At 33.1% G+C, this 23,208-nt stretch overlaps 2 protein-coding genes across 10 annotated transcripts; one reads left to right on the forward strand and one right to left on the reverse strand.

The window, feature by feature from the left end:
* The first annotated feature begins 1,258 nt into the window (after positions 1 to 1,258).
* LOC107962745 (casein kinase 1-like protein 3) lies at positions 1,259 to 7,021 on the forward strand. Of its 6 annotated transcripts, none has more exons than XR_001701749.2 (15): positions 1,263 to 1,667; positions 1,764 to 1,804; positions 1,952 to 2,021; positions 2,123 to 2,271; positions 2,358 to 2,524; positions 2,658 to 2,719; positions 2,803 to 2,866; positions 2,947 to 3,031; positions 3,128 to 3,254; positions 3,592 to 3,674; positions 3,800 to 3,857; positions 4,863 to 4,990; positions 5,188 to 5,372; positions 6,107 to 6,592; positions 6,670 to 7,021. XR_001701749.2 is itself a non-coding variant. In XM_016899237.2 (14 exons), exons 1-13 carry the CDS (start codon positions 1,592 to 1,594, stop codon positions 5,362 to 5,364), a joined length of 1,287 nt encoding a protein of 428 aa, XP_016754726.2. In that variant the 5' UTR covers positions 1,259 to 1,591; the 3' UTR covers positions 5,365 to 5,372; positions 6,107 to 7,021. The 6 variants fall into 6 exon arrangements, 2 of the variants coding, with proteins under 2 accessions (XP_016754726.2, XP_016754727.2); XR_001701748.2 differs by having other exon boundaries at positions 6,674 to 7,021; XR_005928458.1 differs by having other exon boundaries at positions 4,917 to 4,990.
* Positions 7,022 to 7,468: 447 nt separating this feature from the next.
* Positions 7,469 to 10,661, reverse strand: LOC107962746 (probable lactoylglutathione lyase, chloroplastic). Of its 4 annotated transcripts, none has more exons than XR_001701752.2 (10): positions 10,311 to 10,656; positions 9,732 to 9,936; positions 9,468 to 9,592; positions 9,235 to 9,299; positions 8,891 to 9,103; positions 8,703 to 8,750; positions 8,443 to 8,550; positions 8,129 to 8,269; positions 7,659 to 7,851; positions 7,469 to 7,507 (listed from the first exon to the last, which is right to left on the reverse strand). XR_001701752.2 is itself a non-coding variant. In XM_016899240.2 (9 exons), exons 1-9 carry the CDS (start codon positions 10,456 to 10,458, stop codon positions 7,810 to 7,812), a joined length of 1,095 nt encoding a protein of 364 aa, XP_016754729.1. In that variant the 5' UTR covers positions 10,459 to 10,661; the 3' UTR covers positions 7,469 to 7,809. The 4 variants fall into 4 exon arrangements, 2 of the variants coding, with proteins under 2 accessions (XP_016754729.1, XP_016754730.1); XR_001701750.2 differs by having other exon boundaries at positions 7,469 to 7,581; XM_016899240.2 differs by having other exon boundaries at positions 7,469 to 7,851; positions 10,311 to 10,661.
* Between the last annotated feature and the right edge of the window lie 12,547 nt (positions 10,662 to 23,208).

Genomic DNA, 23,208 nt, shown 5'->3' on the forward strand with positions numbered 1-23,208 from the left:
TATTCTCAGTCTCAACCTTTTTTTTTTAATGCTATCAGTAGATAAACGCCTTGTGTATCCAAATGGGCCCTACGTCACGGCTATCGTCGAAAGTAGAGAGGGAGCAAAATTCAGGTGATTATTTCTGCATCTGACATGATTGAAAGTCAAGCCTCTCAAAGAGGTCATCTAAAACGTGAAACTCAGAAAGAGACATCGGATTCGTCATGGCATTGAGAGAGCATCAACGAAGCAAGGGTCAAGGTCAGAACATCACCCTCTAGACATCGACCATGACAGCCACCCGGGCAGAGCCTGATGCAATGGCACTAATGACAATCAAAGCTTGGGACTAGTGGAAGGCTGGAGAAATGCCGACTTCTAACCATGAACGAGCGGGGCTTCACTATGCAAGAGGGATACATAAAAAGAAACGAAAAGAAAGGCAAAAAAATGGAGTCATCCAAGACAGAGCTTCATTGGCCGTCAAAGATGATGAATAGGAGAGCCAAGACAACCCCTGGAGAAATAGGACATTACCTTCCGCCGGCGACCAAAGGCAAGTCATGAGACAAAAAGCCGAAACCAACGGTTCAAGTAAGAGCCATGGCTCGCAGCAAAAGGACTGAAATGTCATTGGCCCGGAAGCCTGACGGCCCATTCCTTGTCAACAAAACAAAAGCAAAGGAAAAAAAACATGGAAAAAAGAAGCGGGAAGAAGGGAGAGAGAAGGTGAAAGTTAGGCAAAAGAGGTCGACGGTTGACCCTAAGACTGCCGCTTGGCACCGGCGACATAAGGCCTCCTTTAGGAATGTAAAACGAGAGAGAAAAGTGTAAGGACCTGAAGAGAGAAAAAAGAGAATCCTTAAAGCTCAAGATGATTTTAGAATCATAGAAAGACTAGAATAATACTATATTAATAGTTTAAGAAGTTATTTAGAATATTTAAAATTTAATAGAAAATAGAACAAGTCCATCATACCTTAAACTCTGTTTTCCTTTAAACAACCATATTTTTTTCATAAAAATTGAAACTGTGAAAATTCAAAGGATACTTAAGAGGAAAGCTGGTGGTGTACGGTACCGGCTGTGTCGTTACTCGTTTGTATTGATGTTGATGGACTCCAAGATTTAGCCGTCAACATTATTTTTATTCCCTAACTAGGCCCAAAATAATTGGTAGCAGACCCATTAATTTACCGTAATACCCTTACAAGGCCGACCAAATCCCAATCATATCCGCCTATAATCACAAAACCCTAAATTACCTACCTACCCCCTTATTTATTTGTTGGTTTGTTTTAAAATCCCATCACTCTATTCAACAGGTCAACGTGCTTCCTTCCCACCTATCCTAAATCCCCAAATTACCCTTTTAAAATATTTGTAAAATTTCTGTTTATCCGTTCTTCATCGTTCTCAAAATCCACGCAGTTCCTTTCTGTTGTTTGTTGTGAGGTTGCTCCTGTTTGTGGTTTCGGTTTTTCACAAGAGAAACATAAAAGAAAAAAGAAACCATAAAAAAGTTTTTCTCAAAATCCTTCTAAGCTCTTGTTCTGGCTTTAATGATCTGAATCTCGTTGATCGGACTCGTCGTCGATCTAATTGAAGCATGGAACGAATAATCGGTGGCAAATTCAAGCTCGGCCGTAAGATCGGCAGTGGATCCTTCGGTGAAATTTATCTCGGTTCGTCTTATCCTCTATTTTTACTCCTTTTTTTCATAATTTTTTATGTATACGTTAAAAAGTGATTTTTTTATGATTTTGATTTCGTTTCGGCAGCTACGCATATCGATACTTTTGAGATCGTGGCTGTTAAGATCGTAAGTGTCTTTTTATTTGTTTTAGGTTCATGGATATTGATCTGGTTGACGTTTATGCTTCTTAGTGTAGATATGTGAGATAGAATTGAAAATCGCCTGTTTTAAATTTTTAAAATTATATTATTAATTTCAATTTGGCTCTTACAGGAGAACAGTAGAACAAAGCATCCGCAGCTGCTGTACGAAGCCAAATTGTACAATATTCTTCAAGGAGGAAGTAAATGCCTTACTACAACTTCAATGAATTCATTTATTTAATTTATGAAATTTTAAACAACTGTGAAATACTGAGTCGCTTTGTTTCTAATTTACGTATAGGTGGAATTCCAAGCATAAAATGGTCAGGTGTTGATGGGGAAGAAAATGTACTTGTTCTCGATTTGCTTGGACCGAGTCTAGAAGATCTTTTTGTGTACTGTGGCAGGAAGTTTTCGCTGAAAACTGTCTTAATGTTGGCTGATCAAATGGTGAACTAAAATCCGTGACATTTTGTTTTTTATTTTATCTTTTTGGATTGATTATATAAATTGTTACTTTCGTTGAATGTTTTTAGATTACAAGAATTGAGTATGTTCACTCAAAGGGATTTCTCCATAGAGATATAAAGCCTGATAACTTCCTCATGGGACTTGGTCGCAAAGCAAATCAAGTTTATATAATTGATTTTGGGCTTGCTAAAAGATACCGAGACTCCATAACTAATCGCCACATTCCTTATAGGTAGTTTTCTTGTTTAGTTTGTTATTTCTTACCTTTTTGATTCTTTGGATTGCTAGATGCATTCTGTGCCAGTTATGTAATATGTCAATAATGAATTGCTGTTACTGACATAAAAGAATTTTTCTTCCCACAGAGAAAACAAGAATTTAACGGGAACTGCACGTTATGCAAGTTGCAACACACATCTTGGAATAGGTAATTTTTTTCGGTCAGTTATAAGATGAACAAAGCATTTTTTTCATTTACTTAGATATTAACTTGTAATATTTCTGTTGTAGAGCAAAGCCGGCGGGATGATTTGGAGTCACTTGGATACGTACTTTTATATTTTCTTAGAGGAAGGTAGGTGACCTATTTTCAGTGATTTTATGAATTGGTTTATTTTCTGTATATTAAACCTACCAAAATGTTTCATGATATAGCCTTCCATGGCAAGGTTTGAAAGCTGCAACAAAGAAGCAGAAATATGATAAAATATGTGAGAAGAAGGTGTCCACTCCTATTGAGGTGTGTTTGCATTTATATATCTTTTAGTTCTATATTGTGGTTCAAGTATTATTTGATTAACATGGCTTCTCTTTCCTCTGACTCCTGTTGATCAAGGTTCTATGTAAGTCTCATCCCGTGGAGTTTGCATCATACTTCCATTATTGTCATTCCTTGTCATTTGATCAACGACCTGATTATGGATTCTTGAAGCGTCTGTTCCGTGATTTATTTGCTCGTGAAGGTATTGTTGTATGCATTCCACCATTTATTTCTGTAAAAGCAGTCTGATTTTCTTAGCATATACGTTGACATTTCCTTGCTTGAAATTTTCAAATGCTTCTGTTGCTTGTTGGTCATTACTTTTCTGCAGTTGACATGTGCTATACTCTTATGTCTTCTATGTTCAGCAAGGGCTCATTGTTTCAAAGCATAAGGCTTAACCAATGAAAAGGCCTATGACAATTGGCTTGTTGGACAAGTATCAGGATGTTGACCTTGTAATGATGACGACATGACATAGATGAAAAATTTTGTACATAATTTGCTGCAAAGTAATTTTCAGTTCTTTTTTGTGGTAGGTTATGAGTTTGACTACATATTTGACTGGACGATCATCAAGTACCAGCAGGCCCAGAAAAGTAGATCTCAGCATCAGTTGTCTGTTAGTATCTTGCTCCTTTTCCTTAAAACTTGTAACAAAAATTATTTTTCTTTGCATTTAGAATGTACTTGCATCATTCATAAGAAATACTGGTTCTTTCTGATAAGATTATATTTCCCCTACAGCCAATTCCTGGAGGTAGCAGCAGTCGCCCATTACCAGTTGATGTAGATAATCATCAAGGTTAGCTCCTGCTGATGTGCTTTGTGCTCAAATGACTGAAAGGTGTTTTGAGGAGTTTATCTGTTGGACAAAAGAATCCTAGAAGACCTGTAATAAGTTAAGCAGGACATCCTAAGTCCTAATTTGAGGAGTATGGTGTCTTTAGTAACTAAATTCATACACCATGGTCGGAAGAACTTTAATCTTGGGGTCACTTTCTTTTTTCTCGTCTGTTTGGTCTGTGAACAGTATGCATTTGTTTTCTTTCCTGAAAAGAAAAATTTTAAATGATATGGTCTATTTTCCTTTCTGAAAATTATATTGAAAAACTAGTTTTTTCTTTACATATTTTACATCTTGAACATTACAATTTAACGGTAAAATTTACCAATTTTTATTCTTTCTTCTTGAACTGTGGTTACTACAGAAATTTTGTTATAAAAATCCATATAATCCTTTCTCAGAATGCTTGCCCTTTAAACATGTACTTTATCATTAAAGGGAAAGCCGCTAGTCAATGTCTCTAGTCTAATGCCTAATGTACCATTTTGATTGTTTTGCTTTCTGGGACTGAGACTAAATTTATATATCCATAAGATTACTTTGGTTAAAAGGAGGATTTAAAGAACAAAATGGCAGTGACTGAGACTGCATTTCCTTGTCTGATACAGGTTTCTAGATTTTTAATATCCCATCTATGTTGGTTTTACCTTTATTTTGCTGTGTGTGGGGCAGAGGCTTAAGGTAGAGAAAAGATGCCTAGTTGCCTTTAATATTGGGAGACTAGGATGTTTACTTGTATGCTGTTGATGCACATATCTGTAAATATGTGAAATTTATAGATAATATGAATAATTTATATAGAAATCTTTATGGTAGCCATTTGGTTGTATCATACAGAAAAGGTGATAGGGCTGAGATGCAAAACCATCATGATCACTATCTTTAGCAAGATCTCTAATTCTGCTATTCATAATTTTTGTTTTGTTTGGAAATAACATTAAGCTGTTATTGTTTAAATGCCAGGAGGCTTCAGTGCTACTTATTCTACTGACATCATTAGATCAAACAATGCTCCAGGTCAAGGTGTTCGCATGCAATTTAAACCAGCGACAGGAAAGAACTTGATTTCTGATACTACTATTGATAAAAATGTAAGTGTAGCCTTTCAAAATAAGAAGGAAAATTTATGTTAGCTACTCTTCTTCATCAAACTCTTACTTGTGTAGATATTTATGGATACAATTCTCTATCCTTGATTTGTGTTAATTAGGAAATATTTTCCTTGCTTTTAATTTTGGATTGCATTGTAGCATTTATGCATTATTTAATTTTTTATGTTTATTGGCAGATTTTTGACCCTCACACACCCTCATCTTCATTTGCACCTGCTGGCACCTCAAAAAGAAATGGTCAGAAATCAACAGCGCCCCCTGACGCTGCTAATTCTGGCCATGGACAGGGAGACAAAATCAGATCTTCTAGTAGTTTGTTTTCATCATTGCATCGCATTTCTTCTGCCAAATGATGAAAATGGTAATTTATCAGCTCATAGATCAGTTTCTATTAAGTTGGACCTCTATCCAAATGCTATTAATGGTGGCATCCTGGTATCATGACTAAATATGCAAAAATATGTTTTAGCTATCTAATGTGCATTTCTGGAGGCCTGCAAAATTTGCTTCCAAATAAAGATTTATATTTTGCTCGCTCAGAATGTTGGTTCCCTGTAGTATAAACATCGGTTATTATGAAATACCAATACTTGAAGCTTGTTTGATTCCCGTGCTGTACATAGAAGTCATCAATGACCTCAGCAGCCTTTGTATCTATGGTGGGGAAGGACCAATGATGAAAAGGAAAATAGAGAAAATTTATAAGATTTGATCTATTTGTATCTAAAGTATCTACTCCAAATATTGAAAATTAAAAGCGAAAGTCTTTATTTTGTATCTAAAGGACTGACTCCTTCTAAGGACTCATTGAGGCAATGGAATTTATGGCCTCTTTTTTTCCTCTAAAGCCTTTGCTATTTCCACTTCGTTTATGTGCATAACTTCAACCTCGTGTTTAACTTGATAAGAGCAGAATGCTCTCTAGGCCATTGTGTAAGAATGATGATAAATTAGCTGTTCTGTGCCGTCAAATGTACAGTATGAAAGTTTTGCTAGCATATTGTTGATTTTGTTTGAATTTTAAGACTGATTTTAAATAATCCTCAACTGTCAGTTTCATATGTTCTAATTGGCTGTATGCATTTCCGCCTACAGTGCTGTGGTGAGGGAAGCTTAGGGAAATGACAATTCAGGGTGCATTTGAAGACCATACAACGTATATTTATCTACATGTTAACTAAAGCCAGATCTAGTAAAGGCTGCTTAATGCTGAAGGCTGAACACTGAACACACTAGTTGTGGTAATATCTTGCCCTAGTCCTTGATCCTGCAACTATCTACTGTGTATGTGATGTAAAGTTGAGTTGTACGTTGGCTTTCAACTTGATTTTGTGAATTGGTTAAGTATGCCTCGGATAGGCTGTGGAATCTTGACAGGCAGTATGCCAACAATATATAACTACCAAGCTTGTCATGTTATGTAAATCCTCATAGATGCTGTTCAGGATAGTCAGAGAAGGTAGAAAGTAGACTACAATTTACTTTTTCTGTGGCCATTCGGAGTTCGGTGTTCTGAAGATATATGCAGCTAAATTGGACCTTGTGAGCAGTTTTCTATGTGGTGTTTGAAGTTTGAACCAGGTCGGGGATAAAATATTTCCATTTCGCCAATTGTTGAATTTAAGAATTCTTTTTTGGTTTATTGACACAAATAATAGTCAGGTGTTGAGAATTTGTGCATCCGAACCTGGATGACTGTAGCATTGCTTCAAGCTCCTTCAGGTATGTACAGCTACTGAACCAAACCACTTTGTGATAAACATGCTATATCTCAGAAACTGGTGCGATTCATGCCTGTAGTGGAGTTCAGGAAATCTAAAGTTGGATGATCACAAACATTTTGTTTGTTTCCATGATTTAGTAGGTCTTAAAATGTTGGGAAATTAGGCACTGCAGGCTGAACTTTGTAATAATATAAAAAAAGAAAGAAATGTTCAAGTATTGTGTGTAAATAGTATTGATAGGGCCTTTTAAGTTATGATACCCATTTATGAAAGTTTTTTATTGTAATTTATTCCCCCTTTTTAAGGTTTTTTTTTTTAAATTATGTAGCTATATAATATTATATGAGTTGTTCTGAAATCAGGTTATGATAATCGGATCAAAACACCTGGTTCCAATAATAAACCGGGTTTAATTTTACGATAAGGCTTAAAAGAAAGTCAATGTAATTGATTAGTATTTTATATTATAAATGTATTTAATGTCAATAATGTACATATATAAAATATTTTTCACAAAATCAATAGATATTCGTATGTGCTAGTATCTATAGAAATGCGATATATGTTGACTTTTAAGATACTTTCTGATTACCTTGATTTCGTAGAATGGCCTCAACCTGTGTCAAAAAAAGCATTCGGTTATCGAACGCAAAGGAAAAGCTTCTGCTGCCTTTGTTTAAAACACATTGCAACGTAAAGAAGAAATATCGACATGCAATACAAAATGCAAGTCTTTGACATCTTAGTTTTCGGCAATGCTTTTTTTGTGGGACTGAAAAAACAAAAGAGAAATCAACCTTAAACACATAAGATAAGCAGGTATGTTTGCTGTGCCATTCTTCTCTCCTACATAGATAGTGAATTTGATTGAAACAAAAAAAAAAGAAGAAAAAAAGGAAAATATAATTAAAATTGTAACTGACATCTCGATGTTTCTTCACTTCCACGAAGCTATGCAATTGTCACTGTAGAAGACTCATTACAAAACGGGATTGGCGGAGTTCTTCCACAAATCCTTGCAGATCGGATTTGGATTTCCGTGTCAAAAGGTTCATATCAGAATGTCTCTAAACCTCACTCCAATTCCTTGAGGAAATCAATATTATCAACAAAAACCTTCAAAATTTAACAGCAAAATAAGTTGACTATTTAAAAAAAAAGGGTACAAACAAAACAAGTCGATTCATAACCCTAAGAAGAAACAACTTAAGAAGAAAAGAGTTGATACGGCTAGGTGTTGGAGCAATGCAAAATGAATATGCAAACATTCTTGACATATTTTCTTTCATTAGACATTGGTGATGCTGTTGAATAATAAACAATTCAAGGGAAAAATTTTCAGCTCTCAAACAACAAGCATCAATGCATAAATTAAAAGATTCAAAATGCATACCGTCTTCCAACCATCAGGATCTAAGCATGCTGTGATCTTGGTGTTAATTCCAGGTAATGGTCCAGGTTCACGCATGATTTTTCCACCAAAAAGTTTAATTCCCTCTGCAGTTTTGTAAACATCATCTGTGCCAATTGCAATCTGTAGAGACGCGAATAATATGTCACTAACTTGTGCCGTATGTAGGAAATAAAGACTTGAAAAAAAAATAAAAAGTAAAATCATAGGACATGCTGCATGCAGTTACATTTTGCAAGCAAATAGAAAAAAACTTTTCAACATTTTAAGTGAAAAGAAAATAGAAATATTTCTACCTGAGCATAGCCATTTCCTTTATCATATTCTGTGACCCCATAGTTGTATGTCAACTCAAGCACAGCATTTTTATCTTCAGGCCCGTAACCCATCATGGCTATTGTATACTAAATGGAAAATTCATAAACATATGTCAGTGTTATATCTGACATACAAATTACTAAAAGGTTTACATGAATAAGTTTATCCTCGCAGCCCTTTACCCCACCCCCACCCCCAAGTCCTGCATTTTTTTTTCTTTTAGAGGATAGTTATTTACCTTGTACTCTGGATTATCTCGTGTGCGAAGTAGCTCCATGCCGAAGGCCTGCAACAAAAGGATATAGAGACTAAGACCAACACCAAAACCTACAAACATAGTAACCCCCAAAGAAAATGGCATTTTCAGGTAAAAGACGGTAAATAGCGTCATATGCCATTCCCAATGTTCTGTACAGCAACTTTCACCTTCTCATAAAAAGTTATGGAGTGATCAAGATCACCGACACAGAGCATTACTTGGCACAAAGGTTCAGGAGTAGGCCCCCTTTCAATCAGTTCAAACTTGTAACCATTAGGTTCCTCAATAAATGCAATTACAGTGGAACCACCTTTCACTGGACCAGGTTCTCTGGTTACTTTTCCACCCTTAGCCTTTATAAGCTCCACAGCCTTGGCAACCTAATAAATGGAGAATATAAACATTCAGCTTTGAAAACAGAACTCAGCAGTTCCAAGATACAACACAGTCTATCATCTTATAAAAAATGGAAAGAGTAATACAATTTTGGGAAGCCAAATTTCGAACTTACGTCCTCAACAGCAATACCAAAATGACCAAATGCGGTTCCAATCTCATACTTGTCAACTCCATAATCTGGTAACACCAGTCGAGGAAAATGAATATCCAAACCTGAGCTAATATGTACTGTCTACTCTAATACTCATGTATGGGGAAGCAATTTTTTCATAAATAGTAAATCGGTTAGAAAATTGCAGACACATCAAAATTTAGAAGAAGCAAAAGGGTAGTATGATAGGTTACTGTAAGTTAGTTCAATAACAAAGTGAGAATCTTCTGGCCCGTATCCAAGAAAAGCATTCGTGTATCTCTCCTCTGGTATGTCTCGTTTCCTCAACAGTTTCATTCCCAAGCACTCGGTGTAGAATCTGAAACCATGATACACTCGAGTTTGGTTCAAAGATTCCAATCACAAGATCGTATACAAGGAAAAAAAAATCTAGTGAGCAATCTGCTAACGAGACTAATGAAGGATATATAACAACAATATATTTTGAGAAGAAATACTTGATGGTCCTGTCTAAATCCCCGACTCGATAAACGACATGGAGCATTCTTCTTTTGTCCTTTTTAACCCACTCTAGAGCAGTTTCCTGGGCAGTAGCCATGCTTGCGTGTACCACATTTCCGACCGGAGGCATCCCTACCCTGGTTCCCGCAGTTTTCAAAAGCTTTGAAGCTTTCAAACCAAAGAAATGTGTCTGAGGAACAGCTGCATAAAATTTCGACATATATTTATGTCTAATCCATCCATCCGAAGTCATTTCTCTCATTCTATAAAATTCAACATAATCTCCACATAATGGTACTTTTTGTTTTACAAATTAATGATCTTTTTCTACCCAAATAGGTACTATAATTGCATTGTAAGCAGATGCCACCAAAATCCTTAAAAAATCTAATATTTAAATCTTAAAATAATCTAAAATGAACTCCAGAAGAAATTCAACTAGAAATCCCAATTCGATCTAATTCTTCAATCGGTAATTAAATTCCCAATTAGTGTAAATATGTAAATTCTAAGACATACAATACGAGGAGATGAATTTGATTTAAAAAAAAAGGGGGTGGGGAAGAGAGGCTTACTGCTGGTAAGATGAGAGAAATGGAGGTGAGAAGGAAGGCGAAGGGGTGAAAGGGAAAGGCCAAAGCGGGAAGTGGAAACACCACCGGAGAACCTAAACGACGAGAGGGAAGGTCGTATTGAGGACGCCATGGGAATTATCCTCACCATCCTCGTGAATTGCTTTCTCTCCCTCTCTCTCTCTATATATGTGTACGTAAGAAGGAAGCAGCAGCGTGTATGGTGTGTGATGTTGCCAGCAGCCGTCTGTGACGGTAACCGTAGTCCGTCTTTCTGGGTGTTTTTTTTCCAGGTCAGTGCAGTGAAAGAAAGAAAGAGAGTGAGGTGAGTCCGTGAATTTGCGATCCTATAACAGTTTTTTTTTTCTTATCTCCGTTAAAATTAAATAAAACAAAACACTAAATTAAATTAGGGTAAACTGCACCAATTGTCCCTAATTTTTTATTAAAATTACATTTCGATCATCCAACTTTCAAAAATTACATAATTGTCATTAAAATTATCGAAATATTACATTACACTCATTTATTAACTTAACATGTTAATTTGAAGGGTTAATAACAAATTTAGCCCCTTAAATATAATTAAAATATCAATTTGATACTTTAAAAAATTTTCTTAATAATAATTCCAAAAAATCTTTAAAAAATTTAAATATATATTAATTCCTTAAAATACAAACAACCAGGCATATTTATAACGAGTTAAACAAGATTAATTAAATTCTTTAGAAAATGAAGAACACTGTTCATAAAAAATTGGATATAAAATTCTTCTGCAAACAATATATAGGAAAAAAAAATGAAGTCGGAAGTTATAATCCCATTGCCTGGGCTTTCATCAAATCAAAGAAGCTTTGCAAATTTTGGAATGAGAAGAGTTAATGGTTTAATTTTTTTAGACATTTCATGGAGAGGATATAATCCGCTTTGGTTCAACCAGATTTGATTTTAAGCTTCGATTTGTTGTGGTTATATTGGAGGTAAGGCGCCAATTTCACTGTAAATTTTCTCCTTTTTGAGGTCTCCAGCTCGGGCTTTCTGATAGAAATCAAAATTGTGCAGAGCTCTTGGGATTACTGAGTTAATTAGATCAGATGTTTTTGATTTTTTTTTTCATGGGTTTCTCTGCCTAGAAGGATGAGATTAATTTGGGTACCTTTTAGTTTTATTTATTTATTTATTTATTTATTGTACTTCCAATTTTTAAAAAACTTTTTTGCGATCAAATTAATATATTTTTTCAAAAAACATCTATTTTTATTTTTATTTTTTGAATTACTATTAAGGTTAATTTTAAAAGAATATTTTAGTTATAGTTCAAAGGTCTTCAAATTACCATGCTATATCATCATTTTAACGGAAGTTAACAAATGAGTGACCAAAATGTAATAGTTCGATAACTTTAGTGACAATGAATTTTTAAACTCCAAAAGTAATGTTTAGATGTTGACAAGTATCCTATAGAATATAGTAAAATATTAAAAGAATAAATATTAAAAAAAATACTTGACAACTTTTTAAAATTATTTGTGGAATAAAAAAAATCCATTACCACATTACCAAATCAAATTGAATAAGGTTGAAAAATGCTTAAATCAATTTCTAAAAATAAAATCTTAAATCAAAATAAACTTAAATTAAAAATTTATACAAGATATATTTAAAATAAAACTCCAACATAAAATTCAAATTTTGAAATAAAATGAAATTTAGGGCAACTTAGGTGTGTCATCACCCAATTTTTGGAGAGGTTCTATTTTGGTCACTAAATTTTAAAAAATTTTAATTTCATCACTAATATTTTTATAATTTAAATTGTAGTCATTCACCGTTAAATACTTGACGGAAAGTTGAAGTGGGCCATTTCTATTGGTCTAATAATAAATTTAGAAATCTAATGTTTACATATTTTATCAATTTAATTCTAAATTTAAAAGTTTAATAAATTTAGCCTTTAATATTTATGAAATTTGTCATTTAATTCTACTTCTAAAAAATTTAATAAATTTAGCCTTATATATTTACAAAAAAAAATTCATACTTTAAACTTTTAGAATTAAATTAAATTGAAAAATTTTGCTTGGTTTTAGAATCTAGAAAAAATAGAAGTTAAAGATGATGAAATTCTTCTTTATTCAGAGTTAGAGAACATAAGGAGGTAAAAAAATAGAGAAAATATTAAAACTACAACAAGAAAATTGTGGGTTGATTAGATCAAGATCAGAGCATGTCGTTTTGCCTAGCATATATCCCCAGAATACAGTCGCATCATCTGAGCATGCATTGGCCAAGGAAACAATTCGGCAATCACAAAATGGTGCAGCAACAACAAATTCTAGTAATTTGTTGACTAGGATTGCGCTAGTAAGCATTGGAACTCAGGCACGAGTAGGCAAAGATCCCAAATTCCTTAAAAACATGTAAGGCAATATGTTAGAAAAGACAATGGTGATGCTATAGATTAAAGTCGATTTTTGTCCAAGACTTTAGTGCTATAGATTAAACCCGGTTTTTGTCCAAGACTTTATAAAAGACTTGCATTTCTTAATGTTTGTGTGAAGTAACAATTTCAACATGAGAAGAAGACAGAAAGTTAAAAAATTAGACAATGCAAACAAGAGTTATTAAGTCCAAGGTTGTACTTTTTAGAAATTAGACATCATATTTTCTTAAAACTTTTAGAATCAAAAATAAATTTACAAATTTTATAAATGTTCAGGGTTAAATTTATTGAATCTTTTAAAGTTAGAATTAAATGACAAATTTTGTAAACGCTGAAGGTTAACTTTGCTGAATTGTAGATTTAAAATCAAATTGATAAAATATGTAACTATTAGAGAATTAAAATCATTATTAAGTCAATAGAAAAAGGCCCACGCAAGCTTTCCATTAAGTATTTAACAATGGGTGACTAGAATTTTAAATTTTGAAAATGTTGGTGATAAAATTGAAAGTTTTTGAAGTTTGGTGATGAAAATGGAAGGTACCCAAAAATAGGGTGACCATCTAGCTATTATACCCTAAAATTGATTAAAATGAAGAAAAGAAAGAGAAATTGGTTCCAAAATGCCATGTGGAGGGGTTTATTAGTCTCTTCCAATCAAACATGGTGTTGCAAGAAAAAAAGGAATCAAACAAAAGAAAGGAGCATCACAACCCTTTTTACCCTCCCCCATCTCTTATTCTTCTCTATCTCATCATTATATCCCACTTCTAAATAAAACTCTCCTAATATTATTTCATTCATTACTTTACTTAGAAAATAAAGAATTTTTTTCTTTTCGGTTTCTAACGCAAAGAATGTTTAGCATCCTTCTTTATGTAACAAAACATGTAATCAACAAGTTTAGTACTTGTTACTAACCTTGGATGCCAAGCTTACTTTCCTACTTTAATATATATAGTATGAGTTTCTATTTTAAAGCAAGAAACAATGTGTAATTAAAGAAATTTATCTATTTTTATATTCTAGTTTTGTAGTATTTGAAGTTGTTTTTTTGTAAATATGATAATATTGTAATTTAATGGATCCATCTTTCAGGGCTTTTTTGAATTGCTAATTGGACCAAGAAAAATGGCCAGGGAAAGGAAGTGCAGGGAAATAGAGGGAAATCATGAAGAGTGCTCAGCCCATAATTTCATATGGCTAGCCCTTTCTCAAGCTTGGACCTGACGGATGGATAAAATAAGCTCTCCCCTAACATGACTACATACATTTCTTAGTGGACCAGACAAACAAAAGCTTGGAATGAATTCTATTATTACGATCCAAAACTCCAATCAAAATCCATAATTTTTTCTTTCAATTAGGGGTGTTCAGATTTCGTTAAAATCAAATTAGCTGACTAAATCGATCTAATTCGGTTAATCGGTTAGTGGCTGAACTTAGTTCGGTTAGAGGTCGGTTAATGGTTTTTTAGAATTTTGATTATCAGTTAATTCGATTCGAAATCAAGTAATTAACCGAATTAACCAAACTTAATAATTAATATTATGTGTTAATTTCAAGACTTATGTAGTGTTTTTAATTATGTAGTGTTTCAAGACATAAATTTTTTATTAATTCGGTTAACTTTCAAGACAAAAACATATATTTCGGTTAATTTCAATGTATTTTTTTTATATGTTTTATGCTTGTTTTAAACAAAAAACAAAAACATATAAATTTCGGTTACTGATTGAATTAACCAAAATATTTCGGTTCAGTTAATTTTTTTAAAAAAATTAGTTCGGTTAACGCTTAAATGATTATAAGTTCAGTTAATACTAGTTCGATTCGGTTATTAACTGAACTGACCATTTGAACACCCCTACTTCCAATTTGTAAATTAAAACATGACAAAAAGTTAAAATATTATATAATGTTTAATTCAAATATGCAATGTTAGCTTAAATATAATTGAAGAGAGGTTTGGAAAAAAAAATCAATCCAGTGTTTTGTAACAAAGCTTAGATTAACTATTTTCAAACTCTTATCATTTTAACCTCTCCATTGTACAATTTAATCATAGTTCTCTTATTTTCGACTCTAATTGGGAGGCCTTTGTTGGTGTTTGACCATATTGTTTTGAAGCAATATGACTTTATCATCTTGAACGTAAACCTTTACTTCAAAAAGTTTGGGAGACTGATTGTTTAAGTACATTAGCCTTTGTTGTCTATTCAAAGATTAAGCACTGTAAGCGGGCTTTACTATAATGGAACTAGCATCCTTTTGGAAACCTAGAAACGAGCTTCAAATATTCGTAGGATGATTTTGAAGGAAAAAGAATTGAGACTAGCTTGATCTAATAGAGCAAGAACACACTTACTAGACAAAAGGTTTACATCCATTGGCATGTTCAAGGAGAAAGAATCTATCCATCAGAAGTTGATGATTCTATTATCAAGGGCAATCTATCCATCAGAAAAGCATTTGTTGATCCTTTTGTCTCTGTTTATCCAACCTCTTTCAAGCCTTCAGCAATATTGTAATACTCCACATTTGACCCGATCACCAAATCCAAATGCGAGATGGCACATCCGTTGCCATATCAACTCAAACTATTATCAACCATTTCATTCAGTAAAAAATTGGATGTAACATTAAAACATTTTTATAAAATCTTAGAAAATAGATAAATTTAATTTTAGGTCTTTAAAATCATGTTAAAATCACTTGAAAATTGGTTTCTTAGTGTTAGGAGGTGTCCAAGGCCGAATACAACCCTTAGGAAGTCAAAAGGGTTCAAAATAGCATAATGACCTTTTTTAAAAATTGTAGTATTGGTACAAGTCCCCAGTTGTACCAATACAAGTCCCATGTACTATAGCATTTTTGTAACACCCCATACCAGATCCGATCGTTAGGTCCAAGCTATAGGATGTCACATATTTTGCCAGAGCAACTACGATTTCATTTGCAATTCAACGATTAATACATGCTATTAAGCTCATTTTATATTTACAACATGTTATATAATTGAATCTGGGCTTTAAATGAGCTTACGAAAGCTTTTTCGGTAACATGAGACCTGTTAACGACCAAAATGTAAAACTTTCAAACTTATCGGATTGGTGTAGTGACCATGAAAAGATCATGTCACGACTTTCAGGGAAGTAGATTGGCATCACGACTTCAATAGTACAATGTCATGACTTCGAAAACAGAAGGTTGATGCCGCGACTTCAATAGAGGATGTTGTGATGTTGGGGGCTAATGTTGCGACATTGAAGACAATTCCCTACAAAAACTTACATCATTTGTTTCACCCCACCAATTTATTAACACATTTGGTTTTTAAACCTGAAATTGCAATTCTACTCAACATATATGCATTTACATAACTTAAACATATCAACCATTGTGCTATTTACATATATATATATCATATACAACTCATGTACCATAAATCAGACTAACCATTATATCTAAAATACCAAATCGACAAATTTCTACTTAAAAATGACTCAATCCTAGATACATGCCACATATTGAAACAATAAAGAATTGTACGAACATTATTGAGTCGAGAGTTGTAGTTTGGATGCTAGATCAATCCTCGAGTCTTCAAGATCAACTACTACCTGTACACAGAATAAACAAATCGTATGTTGAGTGATAAAGCTCAATGGTACTTTCGTCATTCAAGTCAATAACATTAACATTAATGTGAACTAATACAATTCAAGACACGATTTAGTCACAACTATTTCAATTTATATGTTCATGATTCATATGCCAATTTCATATACTATCTTAATTGGTAAATCGACAAACATTTCATGCCATACTTTCTAACAACAAAATATAATCATTTTTATTACAATTCATGCCAATTCAATTCATCATTCATGTATATAAGTAGATGCCAACTTGATACTGAATCTCATTTTACTATCTCATTCTCTCTTGAGTCTATTGACTCATACATATTCAAATCGGCCCCTAGGGCTCGTTTTTAATCGGTTCATATGATCTTTCACATGCTATCACATATCACATTTCATAAGTATACATAATGTACCATTTTTATCATCATTTTATAGCACACATCATTTAGCAAATTCAAGTTTTGTAACCTCTATTGACCAGACACTGACTCAAGATGGATACATGAATCTATTTTACCCTGTCACCCCGGGTTGCCTAGAAATGATGACTATTAGAACTAGTACAATCTACCATCCCGGATTGCCCATCAATGATGGCTTTCATAATATGTTTGCTTTATCATCCCGGGCTGTCCAACAATAATAACTACTTGAATATGTACATTCTACCACCCCGGGTTGCCTGACAACAATGACTTTTAATCATTATACCTAACCCTATGGTATGCCAACTCCATCCATCTCTACCCAAACAATTAATAGGGTAACCAATGTCCAAATGCATATCATTACATATTTAATCACCCTTTAAATGTTTAAACCATAAGAAATCAAAATGTTTACCTTTAATTCAAAAATCTCCGCAAAATGGGAGAAATTTGAGCAAAATCAAGCTAAATGTTAATAGGAAATTTAAGGAGAAAGAATGAATTTCTTTTGAAATTAAGGAGGAAAAAGATGTTTGGATGCTAAGAAAATTAAAAGGATGAAAGGAATTTTGAGAGAAAACTCTTGATTTCAAACTCTTGATTTCAAATCTAATAAATTTTTGAAATGGTTGAAAGTGTAGAGGGAAGTGGGTGGTCTTATATAGCCAACCAAATTTTAAAATTTGGGCTATTTAGCGCCAAACCCCTTCTTATTTCCTTCCTTGTTTTAAAAGCTCCTGTTTCACTTAAATCTTCTTAATTTACACATTAGACCTCTAACTTAAAAACTGTTCCAATTTAATCCCCACTAATATATTTTTATTAACCTAATTATTATTATAATTAATTAATTAATTAATTTTATTAATTTCTAATTTCTATGACACTAAACCCAATCTCTCACTCGAGCCCACAATTAAATTACTCAATTTTACTAACTCGATTTATTGGTGTGATAGGGAGACACACCGAGGTTATGCACATATTGTAGGAACTCAGGGTATACGAAGCCAACATGTCCACACAACCCGAGAGCATCAAGGACAAGAGTTAATTAAAACACTAATTCATGCAGTGAAAACATTAATTTATTTATTTATTCTTTATTTTTTCTTCTATAAAGTGTAAGTTAATATTAATTCTTGAAGTAAGATATATTACAATACGCAAGCCAAAGTTTTAATCTTTTTCTGAACCTTTTGAGCAATTCTTTACTTTGTCAAAATATTGTACTTAACAAATGGATGGAGAAAAACATAAATGAAAAAGTAACAAAAATAATTGTAAATTTTAAACTCACAATATGATATGGTACAAAGCAAACCAATTTAATAGATTTGTTTCGTATATTGTAAATAAGTGTACATTGAGATGTAAAACAAATTATACAATTTGGAAAAATTACAAATAATCTAATCATCGACGTTCGAAATGTGTCTATAATATTGGAAAAGTTTGGAATACTAAGAAAAACGCGTCCTACAGGGCACATTTTCACTGATGTGATGAAAACGTGCCTTATAGGACACATTTTTATTCTCTCTCCAAAAAACGCGTCTTATAGGGCGTGTTTTCACTGATGTCATAGTGAAAATGCGCCTTGTAGGACGTGTTTTCCTTTCTCTCTCTAAAAACAATGTAAATTGATAAATTTTAAAAATTTCAGCCTACTTCCTCAAATGTTTTTTTCCAACATATATGTAAAAATTAACCCATAGTTTCATAGATATATTATATATTATTAATTACGGTTAATATGTTAATTACCTAGTTTTGAACCAAGTTAATTAGCAATCGAAATTTAAAAAATTAATTAACCTCTGGTCGTATTAAATTTAATAACTGATCGATTAATCGAATTAATTCAGTACGATCGATTAATTCGATTTTAATGGAAGTTTGCACATCCTACTAGCAGTAAAACCCCTGGCACTATTGCATATAATAAGTTTTTACAAAGCTACTATAAAATTGAACGTTGATAATGACAATATAGAATGATCGCAAAGCAATAAGAAAGAAAAATAAAACACACAGATTTTACGTGAAAACCCTTTCGGGGAAAAACCATGACAGAGGAAAAGAAAATCCACTAATGTTGAAATTCAAATGATACAAGAGTATTTTCGACTACATATAATTAAATGTTGAAAACCTTATTCTAATCAACGTCAAATGGAATAAGAGTAATTCTATATGGATTCTACTTGTGCAGCATAGTCTATATTGCGGGGCATCCAGCCCTGCACCTCCGTTTGCAACCACAGTCCAGTTTTATGCTTAATGGGTTCGACCCTTGATCCTTTGCCCCCACAAATCCTCTTATTTTGCCACTATATTTTATTTCTTTAACAGGAATTTGGGTTACACAACTCTAATAGCCACTTTATAACTTTATCTTAGAAAGGACAATTATTATATCGACTTGTAAAATATGCCACATCTGTAACACCCCTATCCCGTCTCCATTACCAGATTAGGGTTGTCAAGTATTACCAAGCAAAATAGAATATTTCACAACATTTCAAAACAGTTATTCAATTAATTTTTTAAAAATACAATAAATAACTCAGCTTATGGTACAAATACTCTTATCGGCCTTAAATCGAGCTTACAACGCCCTAAAAAAACTTGGAAACAATCTGAGATCAAAATGAAACAAATCAGAAAAATTTAGAGAAACTTGCAAATTTTAAAAATAGAGGTCACACGCCCGTGTGACAAAGTCCATACCGTGTGAACATTCAAAGTCAAAGCACACACCCATGTCCCAGCCCGTGTGAGTATTCGAAATAAGGCTACATGACCGTGTCGCAGGCTGTGTGCCAGACCGTGTGTATATTCAAAGTTGGGTCAGACGGTGTCACAGGCCGTGTGCTAGACCATGTAACAATCTATTTTGGCTTACACGGTCATGTCGCAAGCCATGTACTAGGCCATGTGGATACTTACCTATAATCAATAATTACACACGGCCATGCGTAGTGACCGTGTGTGGCACATGGCCGTGTGTACCCTTTTTGACCCCTAAATCAAACAATGTCATGCATTATTCCTTGCACAACAAGACATGCCATATCTAGATCAATTCTTAGGTTCAAAAACACATTTAAATCATCAAATACATGCTAAAATTTCATTCATTTCACTCCTAACCAATATGCCATTCAAATGCACCATAATTAAAGATCATTCAATCACTAATTTAGCTAAGTAAGCAGATGACATTAAACATCTATTCATGCTCAACCATCAACCAAAATAACCAAAGTACAAACATATTCAAAACTTACCATTTTAAAGTATTACCACTTAGCTCTTGACCATTAAGAATCAATCCAACCAAAAACACTTTAAACACATATTCAAAATCAAACATTTCACTAAGAACACCATTATAGTATAACATTTACATATTTGAAGTTGGGTCATATGATAGTGTTGCAGGCTATGTGCTAAACCGTGTAACAATCTATTTTGGCTCACACGGTCGTGTTGCAGGCCATGTGCTAGGCTGTATGGGTACTGCACCTGTAATCAATAATTACACACGGCCATGCGTAGTGACAAGTTTGTGGCACATAGCCTTGTGTACCCTGTTTGACCCCTAAATCAAGTAATGTCATGCATTATTCCTTGTACAATAAGACATACCATATCTAGATCAATTCCTAGGTTCAAAAACACATTTAAATCATCAAATACATGCTAAAATTTCATTCATTTCATGCTTAACGAATATGCCATTCAAATGCATTAGAATTAAAGATCATCCAATTACTAATCTAACCAAGGAAGCACATGACATTAAACATCTATTCATGCTCAACCATCAACCAAATTAACCAAAGTACAAACATATTCAAAACTCACCATTTCAAAGTATTACTACTTAGCTCTTGACCATTAAGAATCAATTCAACCAAAAACACTTTAAACACATATTCAAAACCAAACATTTCACTAGGAACACCATTATAGTATAAAATTTACATATTCAAAGTTAGGTCACACGACAATGTCGTAGGCTATGTGCTAAACCGTGTAACAATCTGTTTTGGCTTACATAGTCGCAAGCCATGTGTTAGGCTGTGTGGATACTGCACCTATAATAAATAATTACAAACGGCCGTGCGTGGTGACCGTGTGTGGCACATGGCCGTGTGTACCTTTTTTGACCCCTAAATTAAGCAATGCCATGCATTATTCCTTGTACAACAAGACATGCCATATCTAGATCAATTCCTAGGTTCAAAAACACATTTAAATCATCAAATACATGCTAAAATTTCATTCATTTCACGCCTAACTAATATGTCATTCAAATGCACCAGAATTAAAGATCATTCAATTACTAATTTAGCTAAGTAAGCATATGACATTAAACATCTATTCATGCTCAACCATCAACCAAATTAACCAAAGTACCATATTCAAAACTTACCATTTCAAAGTATTACAGCTTAGCTCTTAACCATTAAGAATCAATCCAACCAAAAACACTTTAAACATATATTCAAAACTAGACATTTCACTAGGAACACCATTATAGTATAACATTTACATATTCGAAGCCGGGTCATACGACAGTGTCGCAGGCCGTGTGCTAGACCGTGTAACAATCTGTTTTGGCTCACACGGTCATGTCACAGGCTATGTGTTAGGCCGTGTGGATACTGCACCAATTTAATACATTTTATCAATATTCCATTCAATATTAACACAATAGGCCGTGTAGCTATTTCTTCTTTCTTGATCTATATTAACACAATTTAATACATTTTATCAATATTCCATTCAAATACAATTCATACACAACATTTTGACACATTTACATTTTTCCCCATAACTTTTCAAAATTCCACTTTTGTCCCTAAGCTCGTAAAAATAAAATTCTCTAAATTCTTAAGTTTCAAACTTCACTAAATCATATTTCATGCTCATAACGGGCCTCAATTTCACAAAATCACAACTTTATGCACACTTTACCATCTTTCACAATTTAGCCCTTTTTCAACATTTTTCATTAAAATTCATCTAGTAAAACTTGTAATTAACACTTCAAACATTCATTATCTAACATCACTAATCAATTTACAATTATATCATGAATGGGTCAATTTTTAAACTTTAATTTCATTTAAATTAAATGGTAGAAACATGAAATTCAAGCTTCAATAAGCATAAAAATACGAAAATAATTAAAAACGGGACAAGAAATCACTTACAATTGAGCTTAGGAAAATCAAAACCCTTAACTATGGTAACCTGAAACTTTCGGCAGCAAGCTTCTGATTTTTTGAAGAAGATGGACACTTATTTTCTCTTTATTTTGTCTTTTACCCAATTTGGACAAAAATGCCCTTGACCCATTACTTAGATATTTTCTAGAAATACCCTTTTGTGTCCATAACACTAATTTATGGTCTAATTGCCACATAAACACTTCCAATTTCATGCAATAATTCAATTAAGTCATTTAATCACTAATTAGACACACTTTGCATTTTTCTCAATTTAGTCCTAAAAATTGAGTATGAGATGTCATCCAATTTAACTTACCGATTCGGAGCATAAAAATTTGCTTTTAAAATTAAATTCACTGTTCATAACAACACTGTCCACCTGCGCAACTGGCACTAATTTAATTATAACTTGAGTTACGAAACTCAAAATTTAAATCCGTAAATTTTCCGTGAAACTAGACTCATATTCCTTCTTACCATAAAATTTTCAGAATTTTTTACTTAGCACATTAGTACAGTTTATTCATTAAAGTATCCCCTGTTTCACAGCTCGACAGATCTGACCTCTTGGCGCTAAAAATCAAATATCTAATTGTACAGAATTCATATAAGGTTACCATTAATTTATTTTGAAAATAGACTCACTAAGGAATCTAAACATATAAATTATGACCTATAATTATTTCTGTCCAATTTATAATGATTTTCTAAAGTTAGAATAGGGGACTTCAAAAACCATTCTGACCCTGTCTCACTAAAATTTAAATATCTCAAAATATAAAATTCCTTTGCCTACACCGTTTCTTTCATGTAAAAATAGACTTGATAAGCTTTAATTCTATATATCATTCACCCTCTAATTCCATTTCTACTATTTATGGTGATTTTTCACATTCACGTCACTGCTGCTGTCAAAGAAACTGCTTCTTTGAATTAGTTACCATTTAAACATAATTTAATACATTTTATCAATATTCCATTCAAATACAATTCATACACAACATTTTGACACATTTACATTTTTCCCCATAACTTTTCAAAAATTCCACTTTTGTCCCTAAGCTCGTAAAAATAAAATTCTCTAAATTCTTAAATTTCAAACTTCACTAAATCATATTTCATGCTCATAAC

This window comes from Gossypium hirsutum, chromosome A06, assembly GCF_007990345.1.
Source record: "Gossypium hirsutum isolate 1008001.06 chromosome A06, Gossypium_hirsutum_v2.1, whole genome shotgun sequence".
Taxonomy (NCBI): Eukaryota; Viridiplantae; Streptophyta; class Magnoliopsida; order Malvales; family Malvaceae; genus Gossypium; species Gossypium hirsutum.

What these genes read in the sequence shown, in the direction of transcription:
- LOC107962745 (XM_016899237.2), top strand. Translation starts at nt 1,592, where the DNA reads ATGGAACGAATAATCGGTGGCAAATTCAAGCTCGGCCGTAAGATCGGC. An exon ending in CAACACACATCTTGGAATAG is followed by an intron (nt 2,720 to 2,802) that starts GTAATTTTTTTC and finishes TTTCTGTTGTAG; the next exon opens with AGCAAAGCCGGCGGGATGAT. An exon ending in TTATATTTTCTTAGAGGAAG is followed by an intron (nt 2,867 to 2,946) that starts GTAGGTGACCTA and finishes TTCATGATATAG; the next exon opens with CCTTCCATGGCAAGGTTTGA.
- LOC107962746 (XM_016899240.2), bottom strand. Translation starts at nt 10,458, where the DNA reads ATGGTGAGGATAATTCCCATGGCGTCCTCAATACGACCTTCCCTCTCG. An exon ending in TTTCTCTCATCTTACCAGCA is followed by an intron (nt 9,937 to 10,310) that starts GTAAGCCTCTCT and finishes AATTTTATGCAG; the next exon opens with CTGTTCCTCAGACACATTTC. An exon ending in GATTTAGACAGGACCATCAA is followed by an intron (nt 9,593 to 9,731) that starts GTATTTCTTCTC and finishes TCATGGTTTCAG; the next exon opens with ATTCTACACCGAGTGCTTGG.